Source organism: Coregonus clupeaformis, chromosome 21 (assembly GCF_020615455.1).
Source record: "Coregonus clupeaformis isolate EN_2021a chromosome 21, ASM2061545v1, whole genome shotgun sequence".
Taxonomy (NCBI): domain Eukaryota; kingdom Metazoa; phylum Chordata; class Actinopteri; order Salmoniformes; family Salmonidae; genus Coregonus; species Coregonus clupeaformis.
This window is the reverse complement of record NC_059212.1, coordinates 30,861,824-30,884,448: the sequence shown is the minus strand read 5'-3', so window position 1 is coordinate 30,884,448 and position 22,625 is coordinate 30,861,824. Positions and strand designations below refer to the sequence as shown.

At 41.6% G+C, this 22,625-nt stretch overlaps 1 protein-coding gene across 9 annotated transcripts in view; it reads right to left on the bottom strand.

Annotated features, from left to right (window-relative positions):
- LOC121535208 (astrotactin-1) overlaps nucleotides 1-22,625 on the bottom strand; it is a 304,191-nt gene that overhangs the window by 207,841 nt on the left and 73,725 nt on the right. For 3 of the 9 annotated variants that reach the window (XM_041842034.1, XM_041842037.1, XM_041842036.1), the window contains exons 4-7: nucleotides 20,015-20,170; nucleotides 5,112-5,261; nucleotides 3,265-3,414; nucleotides 2,175-2,342 (exon numbers count right to left, since the gene is read on the bottom strand). In XM_041842034.1, coding sequence (XP_041697968.1) covers nucleotides 2,175-2,342; nucleotides 3,265-3,414; nucleotides 5,112-5,261; nucleotides 20,015-20,170 — 624 coding nt within the window. The remainder of the gene's footprint in view (nucleotides 1-2,174; nucleotides 2,343-3,264; nucleotides 3,415-5,111; nucleotides 5,262-20,014; nucleotides 20,171-22,625) is intronic. The other 6 variants (XM_041842038.1, XM_041842039.1, XM_041842041.1 and 3 more) reach the window with 4 other exon arrangements.

The window sequence follows — 22,625 nt, the reverse complement described above, 5'->3', positions numbered from 1 at the left end:
TCCTTCTACCCCCCCACCCCCCCAAAAAATTGTTATAATAATAATAATATTGTAAAGTGGTTATCCCACTGGCTATAAGGTGAATGCACCAATTTGTAAGTCGCTCTGGATAAGAGCGTCTGCTAAATGACATAAATGTAAATGTAAATGTAAGTCTCTGAATGTCCTTGAGTGGCCCAGCCAGAGCCCGGACTTGAACCCGATCTAACATCTCTGGATCTAACGCTCCCCATCCAACCTGACAGAGCTTGAGAGGATCAGGGAAGAATGGGAGAAACTCCCCAAATACAGGTGTGCCAAGCTTATAGCGTCATACCCAAGAAGACTCAAGGCTGTAATCGCTGCCAAAGGTGCTTCAACAAAGTACTGAGTAAAGGGTCTGAATACTTACATAAATGTGATATTTAAGTGTTTTATTTTTCATAAATTTGCAAAGAATTCTAAAAACCTGTTTTTGCTTTGTCATTATGGGGTGTTGTGTGTAGATTGATGAGGGAAAAAAATGATTTAATCAATTTTAGAATAAGGCTGTAACGTAACAAAACGTGAAAATAGTCAAGGGGTCTGAATACTTTCCGAATGCACTGTACACACTACCGTTCAAAAGTTTGGGGTCACTTAGAAATGTCCTTGTTTTCGAAAGAAAAGCTTTTATTTTGTCCATTAAAATAACATCAAATTGATCAGAAATACAATGTAGATATTGTTAATGTTGTAAATGGCTATTGTAGCTGGAAACAGCTGATTGTTCATGGAATATCTACATAGGCGTACAGAGGCCCATTATCAGCAACCATCAGTCCTGTGTTCCAATGGCACGCTGTGTTTGCTAATCCAAGTTTATCATTTTAAAAGGCTAATTGATCATTAGAAAACCCTTTTTTGAACAGCTGAAAACTGTTGTGCTGATTAAAGAACCAATAAAACGGGCCTTTTTGAGACTAGTTGAGTATCTGTAGCATCAGCAATTGTGGGTTTGATTACAGGCTCAAAATGGCCAGAAACAAATAACCTTCTTCTGAAACTCGTCAGTCTATTCTGGTTCTGAGAAATGAAGGCTATTCCATGCGAGAAATTGCCTAGAAAGATCTCGTACAACGCTGTGGACTACTCCCTTCACAGAACAGCGCAAACTGGCTCTAACCAGGATAGAAAGAGGAGTGGGAGGCCCCGGTGCACAACTGAGCAAGAGGACAAATACATTAGAGTGTCAGTCACTCACTTGTGATAAGACCTGTGTTAAAATCCTATTTCAGGTATTTCAATTACTTTTCAATACATTTCAAAATAAGTATTGAGATAACATTTATTTGAAAAAACAAGTAGTTGACTATTGGAATGTATTTGTAAATACACTTGCAAAGTATTTGAAAATACTTATATGCACTGACTCAAATACACTCCCCTTCATTTAACACAGGTATTTGAAAATAGTATTTGAAAGAAGTATTTGAAAATACTTACAAATACAATTTGGTCGACTATTTGTTTTTTTCAAATAAACATTCAAATACTCAAATACACAGCATTTGTTTAAATAACAAATACACATGTATTTGAACCCAGGTCTGCTAGTGATTCAATCTCAAATACATCACTCCATTCCATTCTGCATCTTTCTTGTTTTCTGTACATTCATATACATTTGAGAACTACCTTAGAAACGTGTTTTAATTCCTTATTTTTTGTAAGTGCAATCCTCTGGGGATCCAATGCACATTTTATATTTACATTTTAGTCATTTAGCAGACGCTCTTATCCAGAGCAACTTACAATTAGTGAATACATATATATATATATATATTTTTTTTATACTGGCCCCCAGTGGGAATCAAACCCACAACCCTGGCATTGCAAACGCCATGCTCTATCAAGTGAGCTACATCCCTGCCGGCCATTCCCTCCCCTACCCTGGACGACGCTGGGCCAATTGTGCGCCGCCCATGAGTCTCCCGGTCGCGGCCGGCTGCGACAGAGCCTGGATTCGAACCAGGATCTCTAGTGGCACAGTTAGCACTGCGATGCAGTGCCTTAGACCACTGCGCCACTCAGGTGTATATGTTTTTTTGCAAAATACAATACAATTAACTTAAATTCAATATTGAAGTTCAGTGAAAGTGCAGACAGATAGAATTGGTTGCCGGTGGTATGCACTATGCAGTATACTGTAGTACCTGTCTCTGGATCACACTGGTGTTCACAGGGGTCCAGAATGCGGCGGCCACACAGCTCATTGATCCAAGGCCCGCTGGCATTCTGCTGGTAGTACAGCAACACCTGGGCCGGGTTCAGCCAGTCAGACGCATCCAGTTGACTGCCCTGCAGCAAAATGAACTTGGACCCTAAGAAAAAGGGAAAGGCTTGTTGGTTGTTAGAAAACACACAGTTTAGGTACCTACCTGATCAATTTAAGGTACAGTACTTTACATCAGCCTTTCTATTCAACAGTTCATAGAGTACAGACTGTTATCACAAGGCACAAAAAATAATAAATTTTCTGAGTATTATATTTTCCCGGATGAAAAACAGCAGTGAAATGGATAGGACACAATGTTCTGGTAACTCATTTCATATTTCTGAAGGTGCATGGCATACACAGCAGTGGCATAAATACACATTTCTCACAGGCAAAAACCTAGATTGTTATCACCTTAACCACAACATTACATTAAGTCTGATAAGATTGTGTAGACATTTATGGACACGTTCTAAATCGATCTGAGTTTCTGCGATTCAAAAGGCAAATTCACAATCTTTCATCTCTCTTTTCAAAGTTGCCTCCACTGGATGCCTTCTGGAATGATAATTCCACCCGGAGTATCCGTGGAATACAGTGGTGGTTAGGAATCAAATCAAACCGGAATGATGGATGAGTAAGGCAAGTCACAGCCCATACTATATCTGGACTGCCAGCTCCCATGATGGCTGAAAAATGCCAATGAGCCAAGAGTGAATACTTGGCCTGCAGTGCTTTTCTGCAGGTGCTAGCTACCCTGAAATTCATTAACGAGCCAGCCCAAGCACAGAGAAAGTGGAGAGAGAAAGAGTGATGATACAGTGGGTGGTCACGACGACCTGGCCTGATTGTGCTTTGATGCTTTGAGGGCACATCTGTTGTGGTCTCAAATGGGAGGAGAGAGGGTAGAGGGGAGGAATCAGCCTAGTGACATTTCCCCATTTCCCTTTGTCTGGGAGTGGGGTAGCAGAGAGCGGCATACAGTTATACCCCTGTGGTTTTCAGGAGGGCAGGCGCTCGCCCCTTACCGTCTGCGATGAGGTGCTCGGGCACATGGAGGATGACACGGACATTGACGCCACAGGAGAGGTGTGAGGAGTACACCAGGCCGATCACACAGCTGACAACGCTGATCAAAGTCAGGGTGGTCTTATTGATGGGGCTTCGTGGGGAACCTGCTAGAAAAAAGAAGGACACAGACAACAAAGGGGAAGCATGTGAAGCTGAAACTACACTGTGGCTATTTCCCAAATGGCACCTTATTCCCTTTATAGTGCACTACTTTTGACCAGGGCTCATAGGGTAAAAAGTAGTGCACTATAAAGGGAATATGATGCCATTTGGGAAGCACCCCTTTATTCCCTCCAGCACCTCCACCAAGGGAGTCGCTTACAAACAAGTCATCACTGGGCTTACTGCCCATGAAAGGGACCTCTGTACCAAACCAGTGGCCTTTGGGAGACTTGGCATGTCAAGTCTAGCTGGTGGGCGATAAAAGTGGCCAAATAAGAGCAGTTCAGAGGTTGCTTTCGGTTCCCCCACATCCCCCACATCATTGCTGTACATCACAGCACCAAATATATGGGGGATTGGAAATGATGCAGACAATTACATTAATAGAAGCCACAATCTATCTGCAATATTAAAGCTGATCTACCCCTTTTAAAAAATTAACTGTTTCCTACCTTATAGCTTGCCTGCACACACACACACACACACACACACAAACACACTCCCACCCACAACAATCTGACCTCTAATATAGGAAGCCAATAACAGCCTTCAACTTTGTTAGAAGTGATTCTTAATCCCTATCCAATGTTCCTCGATTACTGTCCCTTTTAGCATTCTTAAAATAACTCCAGCAGAACTTCTTAATTCAAAATATAGCTTAAGTTAATCCTTAAAAACAAACGATTGCAGAGTAATACCGAGACCTAACTTGTAAAACAAATTCACTCACATATAGTGAACTTATTACTGAGTGCATTTTTGCTAACAAGGAAACATAATCTTCTAATTCCAATTCCCTTCTTTGCAATTTGACACAAAGCCCCAAACTTGATCCATTAAGTTTTTTAACAAAAAGAAAATGAAAATGAATCCCATCATTATGACACTCTCTCTCTGCACATCTTTTTTTTTTACATCAACATATGGTTTTGCATTTCAGTAACATGATTTCAGGTATCCAGATAAAACTCACTAACCAAAAATAAATAAAGTAATGTCTCATCAAGTCAACATTTATTTTGATCAGCTTCACAGTTAATGTGCGAAGGAACGTGTAGAAATGCACATTCTATTCTTAACCGTTTTACTAATTAAAGGTGTTGGTTATTTTGTTTTGACACCTGTGCAGATAACAAAATCTTAATTGGTTGGAGGTGCTGTTGAGGATGTTGAGGCAGGCATGCCATATCTGGTCGTTCAGATGCTTGTATTTTGGCAGCTCAGTGTTAGGGGCATTCGGTTCCCTCACATCATTGCTGTACATCACAGCACCAAGGACATATAGCATGCTCACAAACATACTGTTGATCCCATGCACTTTCACGGTCACACAACAACAACACAAGCCAATCGCTTCCTTTATTTCAAACATTACAATGCTAGACACATTATTGTCTCAAGTTAGGCAGATAGCAAAATCGTACACATACTCACATGGGTTAGAACACAGCACATTGTTAACAACAACCATGATCACTAGCAAAGAGAGAATGTTTGAATGCATGTGTATGTGTTTGAACTCAAGCATTGTAAACACATACATTTGTTGTCCATTCATCTACTCTGATATATGTATTTTTCATTGTCATCATGCGAGTATGAAATCAGATGATGTCTGTGCAGTATAATATTCCTTCCTTACCCCCTGAGCCCCACGCGCTGTTGGCGTTACCATTTCTCATACCTCGGCTGCGGCGCCTGCTGCGATTGGGGTCAGTGTAAAAGGTCAACTGAGGTTCGCTGTCGGCCTCCGTGCCTGAGTCCCCGTCCGGGTTTAAGAAGGTTGAACCCGCTGTAGAATTCACAACAAAAACCTCTTATCACAATAATGATGTGATGTGTCCTCTGTTTGGATGAAATGCGTGGAATACATGGGATGTCCATCTACACATTCTGCAGTTGATTTTAAGGAATGTATACAGCAAGTATTTCTTTTCTAAAATCACTTTGCGTTGACATCACCATACTAATAGCCATATGTAATCATTACAGTAATATGGCAAGTAGAAGGGGAGAGCTATAAACCCCTGAATAGCAGACCCATGGGAATTACATACTGACTGTTTTCCTTACTTTATCAATAATAAAAAGGATCATGTTGACACTAAGTGTTAATCGAAAAGAAACATCAACAAATGTGGGAGGAAAATGCAGAATTCAATATAAAAAGGTGTGGATTAGATTATTTACATTGCCTGAAGGTAAAAGATGTGTAGCTGTATCAAAATCTTGATAGTGAAACTGAGAACTTGAGGCGTCTGTACTAGTAGCCACGTTCCTGTACCACTAAATGTGACCTTTAATTAATGTTTCTAATAATTTTATGCCAGGGGGCTGAATGGAGCTGTGTGTTACACAACATATTGTACTGCTTGCCTTGTACCATCGTTAGCCATACTGTACATGCAAAACATTATGGCATATTTTGGAGTCTGTTAAAGGTTAACAGCAGATTGTTGTTACATTTTCATATTTTGATCATGCTATGGTACGAATGGAAAATAATAACTGGAACAGTGGGCTAAACTTCAGCTTTTATAAAACATGTCTATCTTCAGTATATTCTATACAAGACATACAGTTCTACCCTCTCTCAGGAAATAATTAAGAAATGGATTCATGATGAATTAAACCAACATGACTCTGGCTAAATCCCAAATGGCACCCTATTCTTAGACAGGCCAATTCAGACTTAGGAAAATTACGCCTTTCGCACGCACGCCTTTCCTACTCACTTCTCAGTAGTTGGTATTCAGACTTACCTTATAGAGGCACTTTACGAGATTTGCGGGCGTGGTTCCCTTGTGCACACTGAATAAATTAAATTCAACACCAAAAACACACCCACCGGGTGGCCTACTAATTTGATCTGAGTTTTTGTTCAATTTGTTTCTGTTCATTTTTTTTTAAGCAATCCCTTTAAATATGGTGTACCTTTAATTTGAATTTGACCGGCACAAGACTTGAATGTAGACTATGGAGAACGTGTTCAGAATATATAAAGATAGCCATGAAAACATACAGTTGAAGTTGGAAGTTTACATACACCTTAGCCAAATACATTTAAACTCAGTTTTCCACAATTCCTGACATTTAATCCTACTTAAAAATTCCCTGTTTTAGGTCCCTCCTGCAGCAAAGCACCCCCACAGCATGATGCTGCCACCCCCGTGCTTCACGGTTCGGATGATGTTCTTCGGCTTGCAAGCACCCTATTTTTCCTCCTAACATAACGATGGTCATTATGGCCAAACAGTTCTATTTTTGTTTCATCAGACCAGAGGACATTTCTTTGTCCCCATGTGCAGTTGCAAACCGTAGTCTGGCTTTTTTATGGCGGTTTTGGACGAGTGGCTTTTTCCTTGCTGAGCGGCCTTTCAGGTTATGTCGATATAGGACTCATTTTACTGTGGATATACTTTTGTACCTGTTTCCTCCAGCATCTTCACAAGGTCCTTTGCTGTTGTTCTGGGATTGATTTGCACTTTTCGCACCAAAGTACATTAATCTCTAGGAGACAGAATGCGGCTCCTTCCTGAGCGGTATGACGGCTGCGTGGTCCCATGGTGTTTATACTTGCGTACTATTGTTTGTACAGATGAACGTGGTACCTTCAGGCGTTTGGAAATTGCTCCCAAGGATGAACCAGACTTGTGGAAGTCTACAATTTTTTTTCTGAGGTCTTGGCTGATTTCTTTTGATTTTCCCATGATGTCAAGCAAAGAGGCACTGAGTTTGAAGGTAGGCCTTGAAATACATCCACAGGTACACCTCCAATTGACTCAAATTATGTTCTATTAGCCTATCAGAAGGTTCTAAAGCCATGACATCATTTTCTGGAATTTTCCAAGCTGTTTAAAGGCACAGTCAACTTAGTGTAAGTAAACTTCAGACCCACTGGAATTGTGATACAGTGAATTATAAGTGAAATAATCTGTCTGTTTTAATGACTCCAACCTAAGTGTATGTAAACTTCCGACTTCAACTGTATGCATATTTGTCTCCATTTTAGAACCCTAATCTACCCATGGGTAGATTTAAAAACATTGATTTTACACAATATTATTTATGTTTAGGGAATAATCATGAATCCTACTTCATGGAAGAATAGAGCCTTTACGCACGAACAAAAAAAAGTGGTTTGACGATGGAAGTAGTGTAGCTTACAATATAATTATAATACCCTAATGTCCTGCATTGATCACGGAACTGTGTGATAGCAAGTGCCAAGTCTTGCGCCGTGCATCAAGTTCAAAGTAACGGTTTGAGCACCATAAATGAGCTCCATAATGATTTAATAATCCTACATGTCCCGATTTATTTTTTACTACAATTTGTATTTGGCCTTCATTAAATAGTATCCACTATTACTTGACCCTCAGCCACAACCACAAGGACGTGACAGCTTTTACATAGGAAATTAATAAAGGTAGGCTAAATCAAACAATGTAATAGAACAAACACTAAATTGGCAGTTAAATACATTTACGTCATTTAGCAGACGCTCTTATCCAGAGCGACTTACAGTTAGTGAATACATATTTTTTTTTATACTGGCCCCCCGTGGGAATCGAACCCACAACCCTGGCGTTGCAAACGCCATGCTCTATCAACTGAGCTACATCCCTGCCGGCCATTCCCTCCCCTACCCTGGACGACGCTGGGCCAATTGTGCGCCGCCCATGAGTCTCCCGGTCACGGCCGGCTGCGACAGAGCCTGGATTCGAACCAGGATCTAGTGGCACAGTTAGCACTGCGATGCAGTGCCTTAGACCACTGCGCCACTCAGGAGTACACATGGTTATTTAACAGTCGCTACAGGTAGTGGCTAATAATATTTATCATAAGCTATTGCCTACAAATTGAAGGAAACAGGAAAATTTGTGGAATATGATTAAAACATTGGCCCAGCGTGGTTCGGGTTAGGGGAGGCTTTGGCCAGCTGGGATGTCCTTGTCCATTGCGCACTAGCGACTCCTGTGGCAGGCCGGGCGCATGCACGCTGACACGGTCGCTAGTTGAACGGCGTTTCCTCCGACACATTGGTGCGGCTGGCTTCCGGGTTAAGCGAGCAGTGTGTCAAGAAGCAGTGCGGCTTGGCAGGGTCGTGTTTCGGAGGACGCATGGCTCTCGACCTTCGCCTCTCCCGAGTCCGTACGGGAGTTGCAGCGATGGGAAAAGAATGTAACTACCAATTGGACATCACGAAATTGGGGAGAAAAATGTAATAAAGTTCAATTTACGCGCGTATCTCTGGTCTGAATTTCCCCCATAGTGCAGTACATTTATGTTTATCCTACCCAGCACAGCACAGGACAAATGCTTTCATTATGCTGCATCAGGAAGATAGATGCATGATAAGACTGGGCCGTAGAATATGTATCCTCAGTAGGGGGATAATACAGTTTGTGTCAGTCCATATTATGACTTTAAATCCACTATCCGTTACAGAGGTGGAAGATGGTGCTGTTCTGGTACAACGCAAGGGAGAATAAACTAATAAATGTTCATAATCATTATCTCATTGAAGCCATTAGATTATGGCTTTGGCATTATGCAAATAGCATATATAATAGGGTATTGTTTTGAGTAGGCTATATAGGCTACATTGGAATCCAATTGACGCAAATGACTGTGTTTTGGTAGAAACATGAACATTGAAACCTATCATTTAAAGAGGATGTGCTATAGCTCTTCTCACAAGTTTTAGTGGTCTTGCTATTACAAAGTAAGCAGACAAATCCATCAAAGCTTAAAGCTATGCTGGCTCAGCTGGAAATCCTAGCACCACTATCTTCATTTTGAATTGCTCATTGACAATAGCATTAAAAATCCAAACCAAGACATTGCCTTTAATTAACCCACAAAAGGTTCTCCAATACAAAGGGTGAATAAAAACGTCTCTGGCAAGCATAAAGATCTGACAAAGTGGAAGCTCTGTCTTGAAAAGTACTGTAAAGAACAAGGTGTTTCATGTACAAGATGGAATTACTAAGGCACTGTTTCAGCAGAATGACATTGACTTGATAACAATATTCACAGGGAGCATATAAACTACAAAAACAATAGTGATGCCAACGATTAACTATTTTACAAACATTTATGCCTCATAACAATTCCTAACAAAACTATTTTTTCTTAAGGAGTTCAATAATGATGAAAGGAGGTGAAACAAATTTCCAAATGACACTTAGATGATACAATTAGTTTTTTTCTAGGTTACAAAGAAGAATTAAAGCACCTTTCAAGGAATTAACAACAAATCGAATGCTGCAGTTTGAAAATAATGTGTTAGCCTCAACAATTAGGCAAGGTGCAAAGAACTATGGCAACGAATAAAAATGGGCTCTTTTAAACATTCAACACATGATGTAGCTTAGCACTAGGCATGCACTGCAGGTGCAAATACCTCTTACAACACAGTTATTTTGTTATGAGCTTTTGGGGTCCGGATCTCAATAAATATAGAGGACTTTTGGCAGCAGTGACAATGACACTGGAATGACAATCACTGGGGAGAGGTGCAAGAACCCACAGGAGTACTACCAATATAAATCTGACAAAAGGCTTGTAACCACAACAACTGTAGAGAGAAGCACACTTGAGTGACTCCAAAACGTGTAAAAAGGTCAGGTGATTGCATGAGAAGTACCGCTGGGACACAGATGAGAATATTTAACATTTTGAACAGTGTTAACATCCAAAAACTATTGTGACTTCTGACTCCAAATTCAGAGACAGCTTAATCTTTGGGGTTGTTGTTCCAAATATTATGTGGAATAATTGTATGGCAGAATCCCTTACGTATGCTACAATTAAAATGGTAGAGTAAGGATGCTTTGAGACTAAAACTTCAATTTCCCGGTATGAATAACAAGTTCAGTATAACAAGTGTCACGAACCGGCTCAAGTTCGTAACAAAAGGGAGACACGTGGAGACAAGGAGTACTCAAAGTATATATTTATTAATTAAAGTAACTAACTGAAATAACAATGGGGTGTGTAATCAGTAATCAGTAGTGTAAGTGAGTGTTTGCTTGCATAAATGTAATATAGAAAAGTGTTGATAAGTGCCAAAGCAAACAACCCAAAAAGGCCACAAAAATATCACAACCAAAATCAAAGTATCTGCCTGGAGAGAGTCTCCCTAATGAATGTGGAAGAGGTCCATTTATCCTGGGACACACCCGGCCCAGGTGTTTCCCATGTAGCTGACGACCCTCCCAACTCCGCCCACCGGCATCCTAACAAGGAAACAAGAACAAAGAGAGAATACGGCAGACAGAGTGGGAGGGTCGTCACACCCCCCATAAGACCGGGGACCAACAAGGACCCCGGACCAACGTACCAGCCCCTGCGTCCCCAAACCGACAAATTGTACATGTTCACACCTCCACTTGCCCCACCCATCATCCTCCTCTCCAGACCTCAGCAACCTTTACACAGGAAGCAACCTTTAAGAGGAAAGAAGAACACAAGACTAGGAGGGGACAAACAGGAAAGATAGAACATGACAAAATCAAACAATGGTCGGTCACATCAATATTCATGAACAGGGCGCACGTCACCCTGCCCAACCACCTTTCCAAGGTATACAACAGTCGCCTGAGCAAACTCACATTCAGCCAAATTCATCGTGAGGCGACCCGCAGCCAGACGTCCGAACAAGGCCTGAATACGGGACAGATGCTCCTCCCAAGCATCTGCATATATCACTACATCGTCCAGATAAACAGCGCAACCGGCCAGACCAGAGACAACCCTGTTCATGAATCGCTGAAAAGTGGCAGGCGCATTACGCAGTCCGAAACTCATAACCGAATACGAGTACAGACCAAAAGGTGTAATAAAGGCAGAGATTTCACGTGCCCTACTCATCAGTGGCACCTGCCAATACCCCTTTAACAGGTCAAATTTGCTCACAAACGTAGCTGCGCCGACTTGACCAACGCAGTCCTCCATCCGAGGAAGAGGAAATGAAGGTGTATCCGAAAACAACCCTGGAAATCTCCGAATCAAACCAACCCTCTCTTTCCGCTCATCAACAGGTAGATGAGTAAGAAGGCTATCTACAATCTCCAGTGTCTCTGAATTTTTCAATCTACCCTGCAGTATGCAATCGTCAGGACCAGAAACATCTTCCTGCTCCTGCACAGACCTAGCATGACCAGAACTCAGGGAATAAACAATATCAGCCAAAAGAACAGCCTTACCGTCCTCTGTAGACTCCCCCTGTTCAGTCTCAGAGGAACGTGCATAATAGGGTTTTAACAAATTTACACGGCACAGTTGGTGTGCTTTCCTCCGTTCTGGAGTGGCAACTAGATAATTTTGCTCAGTGTACTGGCGCACCACTGTATATGAACCTTGAAACTTGGCTTGAAAAGGAGAACCAACAATTGGCAGCAGAGCCAGAACCTGATCACCTGGACTAAAGTGATGAGGCTCAGCTCGGCGATCATATATGCTCTTCATCCTGTCCTGTGAAGATGATAGCTCCTCTTTAGCCATTTCACCAGCGGCATACAAGCGTCGCCGAAAATCACCCACATATGATAACAGGGACTGAGGAGGCTCGGGAGACTTCCAGTCATCCTGGAGAACAGATAAAAGCCCACGCACCCGATGTCCAAACACTAGGTCATTTGGGCTAAAACCCGTGCTCTCCTGTGAAACCTCCCTAGCAGCTAACAGTAACCAAGGCAACCCCTCCTCCCAATCCTTATCCATCTCAGTACAATAAGCTCTCAACAAAGACTTAAGTGTTTGATGGAAACGTTCCAGTGCTCCTTGACTTTGGGCATGATAAGCGCTAGACAAGTTGTGTTTAATATGGAGTTGTTGGAGAACCTGTCCAAAGAGATTAGAGGTGAAATTAGATCCTTGATCACTTTGAATGACCTTAGGGATTCCAAACAGTGAGAGAAACTGAGTCAAAGCTTTTAACACAGCCTTAGTCGTGATAGACCGGAGAGGGTAGGCAACAGGAAACCTAGTGGTCTGACACATCACAGTCAACAAATAATTACTACCCTTTCTAGAACGAGGCAGAGGACCAACACAGTCAATAATCAAATACTCAAAAGGTTTACTGAGTACAGGAATAGGGAACAGTGGTACCGGCTTAATAGCTTGATTAGGTTTACCAGTTAATTGACAGGTGTGACAAGTTTTGATGAAATCAGAAACATCCCTCTTTAATCTTGGCCAAAAAAAATGTCGTAATATGCGATTGTAGGTTTTTCTCACACCCATATGCCCAGCAACGTCGTTGTGAGAAGTTGTCAGCACCAACTCACGAAGCCTAACTGGTACCACAACCTGACTAATCGCCTCCCCCAGAAAACAACTACCATGAGACATCCACTTCCTCATCAGGACCTCCTCTTGGAGAAAATAGCCCTGTGCGACATCTCCCAACTGTTCTACAGGCACAATTTGGTCCCGCAACTCTTCTAATGTAGGGTCAGCCCGTTGCGCCTCGATTAAATCGGAGCGGGATACGGATAACGGGATAACAGGGAAAACAGTAACAGACTTCTTTATGGTATTCTCGTTAGCCAGTTCCGTGACCAAGTCATCAGGGATCATAGAACGCGTCACTGCACACGCAGAAAACACCTCTGGGAAATTCTGCGCACTCTCATCAGGAATCCCTACAATTGAAGGCTTAGTAGAAACCGCTAAAGATGGAAACACGATAGGCCACACACGCTCCCCAGCCAAGTTATTTCCAAGGATCACGTCAACACCCTCAATAGGCAATGAAGGACGCACCCCCACAACAACCTCACCTTTCACCAGTCCACAATCCAACATCAGTTTATGCAATGGAACTGACAGAGTGTTCAAACCTATTCCCCTAATTAGAACACTATTCCCCCGAATCAGTCTCCGCAGAGAAGGGTAACACAGATTCCAACACAAATGATTCAGAGGCACCTGTATCTCTTAGGATCTTTACTGGCACTAGGTTCTTACTTCCTACCATAGACACAAAACCCTCCGTAACAAAAGGTAAATACTCGGGATCAATATAGCCCTTCACATGGCTCTGGGCATGAGACAATGCGTCAGGAGTGAACTGATGTGGAACAGGCGCTGCTAACGCTATAGGCCTCAATTTACCATAAGCACCTGTACTGAATTTACCCCTAGACCTAAGAATCGGACATTCATTTTTCCAATGACCTAATTCTCGACAGTAGTGACACTCTTGACCAAAGTCAGTTTTACCACGGGTATCAGGCTCAACCCCAGTTGAATGAAACTCTGCCCGGGAACCGAAGTATCTCGGCGAGCGAGGCCCAAATCTCTGCAAACACCCCCACTCACTCCGAATACGGGGTTCTGCAAAAAAATGTGTGTGAGTCAACACATATTCATCTGCCAAAACCGCAGCTTCAGCGACAGTCTTTATTTTTCGTTCGTTAATGTACGTCAGCTATACGATCAGGGATTGTGTCCTTAAATTGTTCTAACATAATCAGATCACACAGCCCTTGGAAAGTCATAACTGCAGAGGCGGAACACCAGCGATTGAACTGTGAAGATAATATTCGCGCAAACTCAACATGAGTCTGCTGATCATCCCTTTTTAAAGTTCTAAATCGTTGGCGGTAAGCCTCAGGGACCAATTCATAACTCTGTAACACAGCCGTTTTAACCTTCTCATAACTAACACTGTCTGCTACACTAAGAGCTGAATATGCTTCTTGCGCTTTACCAGTCAGCACACACTGCAACATCAAAGTGCGATCAGAATCAGGCCAACTCCTAGCGTCAGCAACACGCTCAAACAACGAAAAGAATGTCTCCGGGTCCTTTTCATTAAACTGGGGCAACAACTGTAAATTCCCAACAATATCAAATGTGTCTGGATTACGACCAAAAGAGGAACGACCCCTAGGTAACTCTGGGTCACCTTCCCAGAGCAAACTCTCCCCTGAGAGCTTTCCTTCCCTAACCAACTCTAGTCGCTCTTGTTGCAGCTTGATTTTAGCACGCTCCATATCCTGTTTAAATTCCAATTCCCTTTCATATTTTACACGATCATGCTCCATTTTAGCTTGTTCATGCTCCATTTTAGCTCTTTGTCCATTTCGTTTCATGCTCCATTTTAGCTTGTTCATGCTCCATTTTAGCTTGTTCATACTCCATTTTAGATCTTTGTCCATGCTCTAGCTGTAACAGAAGCAGTTCTTTCTGCTGTTCAAAAAGAAGACCACTATGACTAACCGATGGAGCGGTCATTGTAACATATCGGGGAGACAACGTGTCCTCAGCAGAGGCTGCCCCAGTGGTAACATCCAGAATACCACTCTCCATCAAATTGGCCTTCAATATTAACCTAATAGAATTTTTTAGGCGTTTATCACTAATTTCAACCTTGTAGTGTTCAGCAACCTTCAACAGCTGTTCTTTAGTACATAATTCTAACAGTTCTTCTGATGGAAAGCGAATGAACTCATCTACATTAGACGCCATAATCAGGGAAAAAAATAAATAAATATATATATATCATAATAATCTTTCTCAACCCCTCTGCTGAGCACACCAGACACAAGAGAAATACAATCACACCGAGCACCACAGAAAAGAGCTGGGATATGGAGCTTCCCCAAAACCTACCATAACTCAACCCTAGTCTTCGTGCAGATTTGCGGTGGGTAATTACGCACTGTAGCCCGCTGGCAAGGAATTAAACCCCCCAGCACGCTGGTAGATTTCCCCAAGCCACGGATGTGCCCCCGAGACAACTGCTCAGCCCACTGACACCACACAAAAATAACAAACATTTAACCATGCCCAACGTATCCCAAAACAAAACACGTCACTAAGCCTATCAGGGGAAAAAAGCTATAGCTCCGGGTAGCAAATGTCACTACCCTACCCAATCTCCCACTGAGGTACACAGCCGATTGTACTCACCTCAGCCCGATGTCCCAACAGCGAGTAGAGCAAGAGTTTCCAGGCTGGGCAGGGACTGGAAACTAACCAATGTACTCTCTCCAACGCAGTACAAAACCCAAAGGCAACCAATACTGCCCTATCAAACTCAAACAAACTAACAAAATTTACAAAGAAAAAACCCTACAGAATTGGACATTAACTCCACGTTCTCCCAAACACAACCAGTTCAAAATCCCGGACGAGCCCCCACTTGTCACGAACCGGCTCAAGTTCGTAACAAAAGGGAGACACGTGGAGACAAGGAGTACTCAAAGTATATATTTATTAATTAAAGTAACTAACTGAAATAACAATGGGGTGTGTAATCAGTAATCAGTAGTGTAAGTGAGTGTTTGCTTGCATAAATGTAATATAGAAAAGTGTTGATAAGTGCCAAAGCAAACAACCCAAAAAGGCCACAAAAATATCACAACCAAAATCAAAGTATCTGCCTGGAGAGAGTCTCCCTAATGAATGTGGAAGAGGTCCATTTATCCTGGGACACACCCGGCCCAGGTGTTTCCCATGTAGCTGACGACCCTCCCAACTCCGCCCACCGGCATCCTAACAAGGAAACAAGAACAAAGAGAGAATACGGCAGACAGAGTGGGAGGGTCGTCACACAAGACAAGGGCTCCTTGAAGCAGACAACAAACACCAAACAGACAACAGCTGTGACAAAGACAGCTACCCCAACCTCGCTGTTTGGCTTGCCATACACGTTTAGCAGCACATTTGAGTTAGGCATCAACATTTGATGCGCAAAAGCTTCCCCCAATACTAAACGCTGTTAAATGTCCACCGAGAATAGCAAAAAGACCTTACATGTGCATGTGCATATTTTATCACTCGGATTCCAAAACAAAAACAATAGATGTCCAAACAAAAACAATAGATGAAGCAAAATGACCTCAGGAAAAGTCTTTCCAATTCCGATTTACTGGACTGTGTACACTTTGTACATAGAACCACCGAGGGGTTTGTTGTGGAGAGAAGAAGTTGTCACAAGAGGATCAGATAAAGAGCAGATGAAATGATAATGCATTTACAGTTGTCCTTCATTGTTCTTTGTCCTCTGGTGTTCCAAATAAACACATTTAACTAAATGAATGAGATAAATATGCAAATAGTGTATGTTTAATTCTGAAGGCGGCAATCTGATTGAGAGCGGGCTGTAGGGCTGTGAGAGATTGCTTTCAGAGAGCAGAAAACCAAAGGCTGCTCATAACTCTGAGCGACAGATAGTCTGGGGGAAGCCAAGAGCCAATGGATCATTTTGCGGACATGGTATGCTTTTATTTGCCATTGAATTAGCAAACAGATTGGATCTTTAGCATTTTCTGTCCTGAAAGTGATCAGCTAATTGACTTCTGTTTTGCCCAACAGGCTTTCAAGAATACCAGCGAGCTTTGATTTAAGCAAAAATACATTGCAGGGGTATATCCACCATACAGGTTTTCAACCAAGATCAGATAGAAAAGGAAGCATTCTCCTAGGCTCTCTGAGAAAGTCACAAAGTACATGAACACAGGAATGCAAAAAAGGTTTTGCAACCAAAACAACAGTAGGGGAGAGTGGGGTATGTTGAGCCATTTCTTACATTCAGCATCACTACGTCAAAGGAAATATAGTATTCTTTCTAACAAGATTTCAACATATATATCAGGATGTTGTGTATCCCTGGAAATAATCAGAATGCATGTAAACATTACAGTTTGGGGTAAATTGGGTATGGGGTAAATTGAGCATAGGGACTGGGTTAGCCTAGGGACCCATTTTTTACACTGTTATTTTATTTAACACTTTTAACATAGGTTCGGGCCCTGGTGTAACCTCATATCCCAGCGATAGTGCCTGGGAAGAAAACACTTCAATTGTTGCCTAGAGGGGGGTGAACACAACTGAGGATGGCATTTTTCATCATTTGAACTTGACTAATCACACAAATGCAAGCTGTCTTCAATACTATGCATATACAGTGCCTTCAGAAAGTATTCATACCCCTTGACTTATTCCACAGTTTGTTGTGTTACAGCCTGAATTCAAAATGGATTAAACATAATTTTTTCTCACCCATCTACAAACAATACCCCACAATGACAAAGTGTAAACATGTTCTTTGAAATTTTTGCAAATGTATTGAAAATGAATACATAAATATCTAACTTACATAACTATTCACATCCCTGAGTCAATACTTTGTAAAAGCACCTTTGGCAGCGATTACAGCTGTGAGTCTTTCTTGGTAAGTCTCTAAGAGCTTTCCACTCCTGGATTGTGCAACATTTGCCCATTATCATTTTCAAAATTCTTCAAGCTCTTTCTCACTGTAACTCGGCCACTCAGCAACATTCACTCTCTTCTTGGTAAGCAACTCCAGTGTAGATTTGGTCTTGTGTTTCAGGTTATTGTCCAGCTGAAGGGGGAATTCATCTCCCAGTGTATGGTCGAAAGAAGACTGAACCAGGTTTTACTCTAGGATTTTGCCTGTTGTTTAGCATTCCATTTATTTTTTATCCTGAAAAACTCCCCAGTCCTTAACAATTACAAGCATACCCATAACATGATGCAGCCACCACTATGCTGTTGTATTGAATTTGCCCCAAACATAACACTTTGTATTCAGGACAAAAAGTTAATTGCTTTTAAAATATTACTTTAGCCTTGTTGCAAAGAGGATGCATGTTTTGTAATATGTTTATTCTGTACAGGCTTCCTTCTGTTCACTCTGTAAATTATGTTAGTATTGTGGAGTAACTCCAATGTTGTTGATCCATCCTAACTTTCCTCCTATCACAGCCATAAAACTCTGTAACTGTTTTAAAGTCACCATTGGCCTCATGGTGAAATCCCTGAGAGGTTTCCTTCCTCTCCGGCAACTGAGTTAGGAAGGACGCCTGTATCTTTGTAGTGACTGGGTGTATTGATACACCATCCAAAGTGTAATTAATAACTTCACCATGCTCAAAGGGATATTTAATGTCTGCTTTATTTTTTACCCATCTACCAATAGGTGTCCTTCTTTGCGAGGCATTGGAAAACATCCCTGCTCTTTGTGGTTGAATCTCTGTTTGAAATTCACTACTCGACTGAGGGACCTTACAGATAATTGTTTGTGTGGGGTACAGAGATGAGGTAGTCATTCAAAAATCATGGTAACATTATTTTGCACACAGAGTGAGCCCATGCAAGTGATTATGTGACTTGTTAAGCAAATTTGTACTCCTGAATTTATTTAGGCTTGCCATAACAAAGGGTTGAATATTTATTGAATCAAGACATTTCAGATTACATTTTTTTATTAATTTGTAGAAATTTAGAAAAACATAAGTCCACTTTGACATTATGGGGCATTGTGTATAGTCCAGTGACCAAAAAAGCAGTCAAGGGGTGTGAATACTTTGTGAAAGCACTGTATATGCATAAAACTGACCAAATGTAATCATCATTTGTATGGGGTATATTGATTAGTCATTGGCTTAACTTGCCCCTGGCCAAAAGGCACAATTTACCCCAAAGCAACCATTTTGACAATATTAGCCCACAGCTACAGTACACTTTCATGCTAGGCTTAGGACCTCATATTGTAGCTTATAGAGACCCCAACTGATCTATAAAACAGTCTGAAAACGATCTACTTTGGTTTAGATACACAATAAATTAATTTGACTTTGTGAAAATCCGTTCATTGGACCTAACTTGCTTACCACTTTTTTCATGTGGTTTCTTGCTTCGCAGATTTCATGAAATGATGACCTCTTCCTAAATATTTGCTCAATTTTGTATGGCTTCCTAGAAACAAGGGGTGGCTCAACTAACCCTTTGGAATGACTCTAACCCCACTCTCTTCTATCTGAAACCAGAGTCGTGTGTTTCTCACAATTCTCAAAATGAGATGGAAATGGTGGTTGACACAAATTAATTTTTCATAACTGTAAAATTACTTTACACAACAGCTCTTTAGTTCACTAGCTACCACTACATGCTCAATTAGATGGTTAGCGTGACATTGCTATTTGAATCCTCTATAACATCCCACACACTAGAATTGCTTTTCTAACCAGAAAATAAACTATTCACACTAGTCAGTCATGGAGCAAAGTGGATTATGATCAGGGTCAACGGAACATACTGGGGTCTCATTTCAGAATGACATGCCCTCATTTTCAATGCCCTCTTTTTTTACAGTCTCTTAAAGGGATACTTCGGGATTTTGGCAATGAGGCCCTTTATCTACTTCCCCAGAGTCAGATGAACTCATGGATACCATTTGGACACAAAGACATAAAAATGGTATCCATGAGTTCATCTGACTCTGGGGAAGTAGATAAAGGGCCTCATTGCCAAAATCCTGAAGTATCCCTTTAAGGACAAAACACACTGTGCCTATAAAAAGTTAAAGGCTGTCATTGTTCTGTTCATTTCCCGACAAATATACATTATCGGCACTGTTCGTCGACATTCAGCAGGTGATCACTAACAAGATGCGGCCACATTTCTAGCCATGTGTCTGCATGGTGTGTTTTGTCCTTTACTTGCAGAGAACATACAATGGTCAGAATGGGAGTGGATATGGATCGATGGATGACTCACCTCGGGTTTTGCTGGACAGACGTTGTTTGCGTTGACTGGTGGAGGTGTTGTGGGGGAGGAGAGTGTTCTGCTGCAGGTGATTGCTGTCAATTGGGCTGGTGGCTATGATGTTGTCCTTGTACTTGTTCATTAGGGACAACTTTGTATTGTCACTCCCTGATGATGATAGAACAATCAAAATTAGGGAGAGAAACAAGACAGATGTAGCATAAACCCACTAAAACAGGATTAAAACATGAAAAATTAGCATGCCATTCTGAGGGTACAATAGCTTTAAAATAATGAGAATCAGCGCTACACAGTAAAGTATACAGTTGAAGTCAGAAGTTTACATACACCTTAGCCAAATACATTTCAACTCAGTTTTTCACAATTCCTGACATTTAATCCTAGTAAAAATGTCCTGTCTTAAATAGCTCAATGGACCGTAAAGGAAATCACACCACAAACAATCACCCACATGCTCTTAAGGAAATCGTGAATGTCATGGATACATTAGAACTAGTAGATATATGGAGGCTTAAATATCCTGATCTAGTGAGATATACAGTGGGGAGAACAAGTATTTGATACACTGCCGATTTTGCAGGTTTTCCTACTTACAAAGCATGTAGAGGTCTGTATTTTTATCATAGGTACACTTCAACTGTGAGAGATGGCATCTAAAACAAAAATCCAGAAAATCACATAGTATAATTTTTAAGTAATTAATTTGCATTTTATTGCATGACATAAGTATTTGATACATCAGAAAAGCAGAACTTAATATTTGGTACAGAAACCTTTGTTTGCAATTACAGAGATCATACGTTTCCTGTAGGTCTTGACCAGGTTTGCACACACTGCAGCAGGGATTTTGGCCCACTCCTCCATACAGACCTTCTCCAGATCCTTCAGGTTTCGGGGCTGTCGCTGGGCAATACGGACTTTCAGCTCCCTCCAAAGATTTTCTATTGGGTTCAGGTCTGGAGACTGGCTAGGCCACTCCAGGACCTTGAGATGCTTCTTACGGAGCCACTCCTTAGTTGCCCTGGCTGTGTGTTTCGGGTTATTCTCATGCTGGAAGACCCAGCCACGACCCATCTTCAATGCTCTTACTGAGGGAAGGTTGTTGGCCAAGATCTCGCTATACATGGCCCCATCCATCCTCCCCTCAATACGGTGCAGTCGTCCTGTCCCCTTTGCAGAAAAGCATCCCCAAAGAATGATGTTTCCACCTCCATGCTTCACGGTTCAGATGGTGTTCTTGGGGTTGTCCTCATCCTTCTTCTTCCTCCAAACACGGCGAGTGGAGTTTAGACCAAAAAGCTATATTTTTGTCTCATCAGACCACATGACCTTCTCCCATTCCTCCTCTGGATCATCCAGATGGTCATTGGCAAACTTCAGACGGGCCTGGACATGCGCTGGCTTGAGCAGGGGGACCTTGCGTGCGCTGCAGGATTTTAATCCATGACGGCGTAGTGTGTTACTAATGGTTTTCTTTGAGACTGTGGTCCCAGCTCTCTTCAGGTCATTGACCATGTCCTGCCGTGTAGTTCTGGGCTGATCCCTCACCTTCCTCATGATCATTGATGCCCCACGAGGTGAGATCTTGAACTTCTTCCATTTTCTAATAATTGCGCCAACAGTTGTTGCTTTCTCACCAAGCTGCTTGCCTATTGTCCTGTAGCCCATCCCAGCCTTGTGCAGGTCTACAATTTGATCCCTGATGTCCTTACACAGCTCTCTGGTCTTGGCCATTGTGGAGAGGCTGGAGTCTGTTTGATTGAGTGTGTTTACAGGTGTCTTTTATACAGGTAATGAGTTCAAACAGGTGCAGTTAATACAGGTAATGAGTGGAGAACAGGAGGGCTTCTTAAAGAAAAACTAACAGGTCTGTGAGAGCAGGAATTCTTACTGGTTGGTAGGTGATCAAATACTTATGTCATGCAATAAAATGCAAATTAATTACTTAAAAATCATACAATGTGATTTTCTGGATTTTTGTTTTAGATTCTGTCTCTCACAGTTGAAGTGTACCTATGATAAAAATTACAGACCTCTACATGCTTTGTAAGTAGGAAAACCTGCAAAATCGGCAGTGTATCAAATACTTGTTCTCCCCACTGTATGTATGTATGTATGTATGTGGGTGTGTGTGTGTAATAAAACATTTAATACAAAAACAATAAAAACTAATTAAAAATGTCCTGTCTTAGGTCAGTTAGGATCACCACTATATTTTAAGAATGTGAAATGTCAGAATAATAGTAGAGAGAATTATTTATTTAAGCTTTTATTTCTTTCATCACATTCCCAGTGGGTCAGAAGTTTACATACACTCAATTAGTATTTGGTAGCATTGCCTTTAAATTGTTTAACTTGGGTCAAACGTTTTGGGTAGCCTTCCACAAGCTTCCCACAATAAGTTGGGTGAATTTTGGCCCATTCCTCCTGACAGAGCTGGTGTAACTGAGTAAGGTTTGTAGGCCTCCTTGCTCGCACACGCTTTTTCAGTTCTGTCCACAAATGTTCTATAGGATTGAGGTCAGGGCTTTGTGATGGTCACTCCAATACCTTGACTTTGTTGTCCTTAAGCCATATTGCCACAACTTTGGAAGTATGCTTG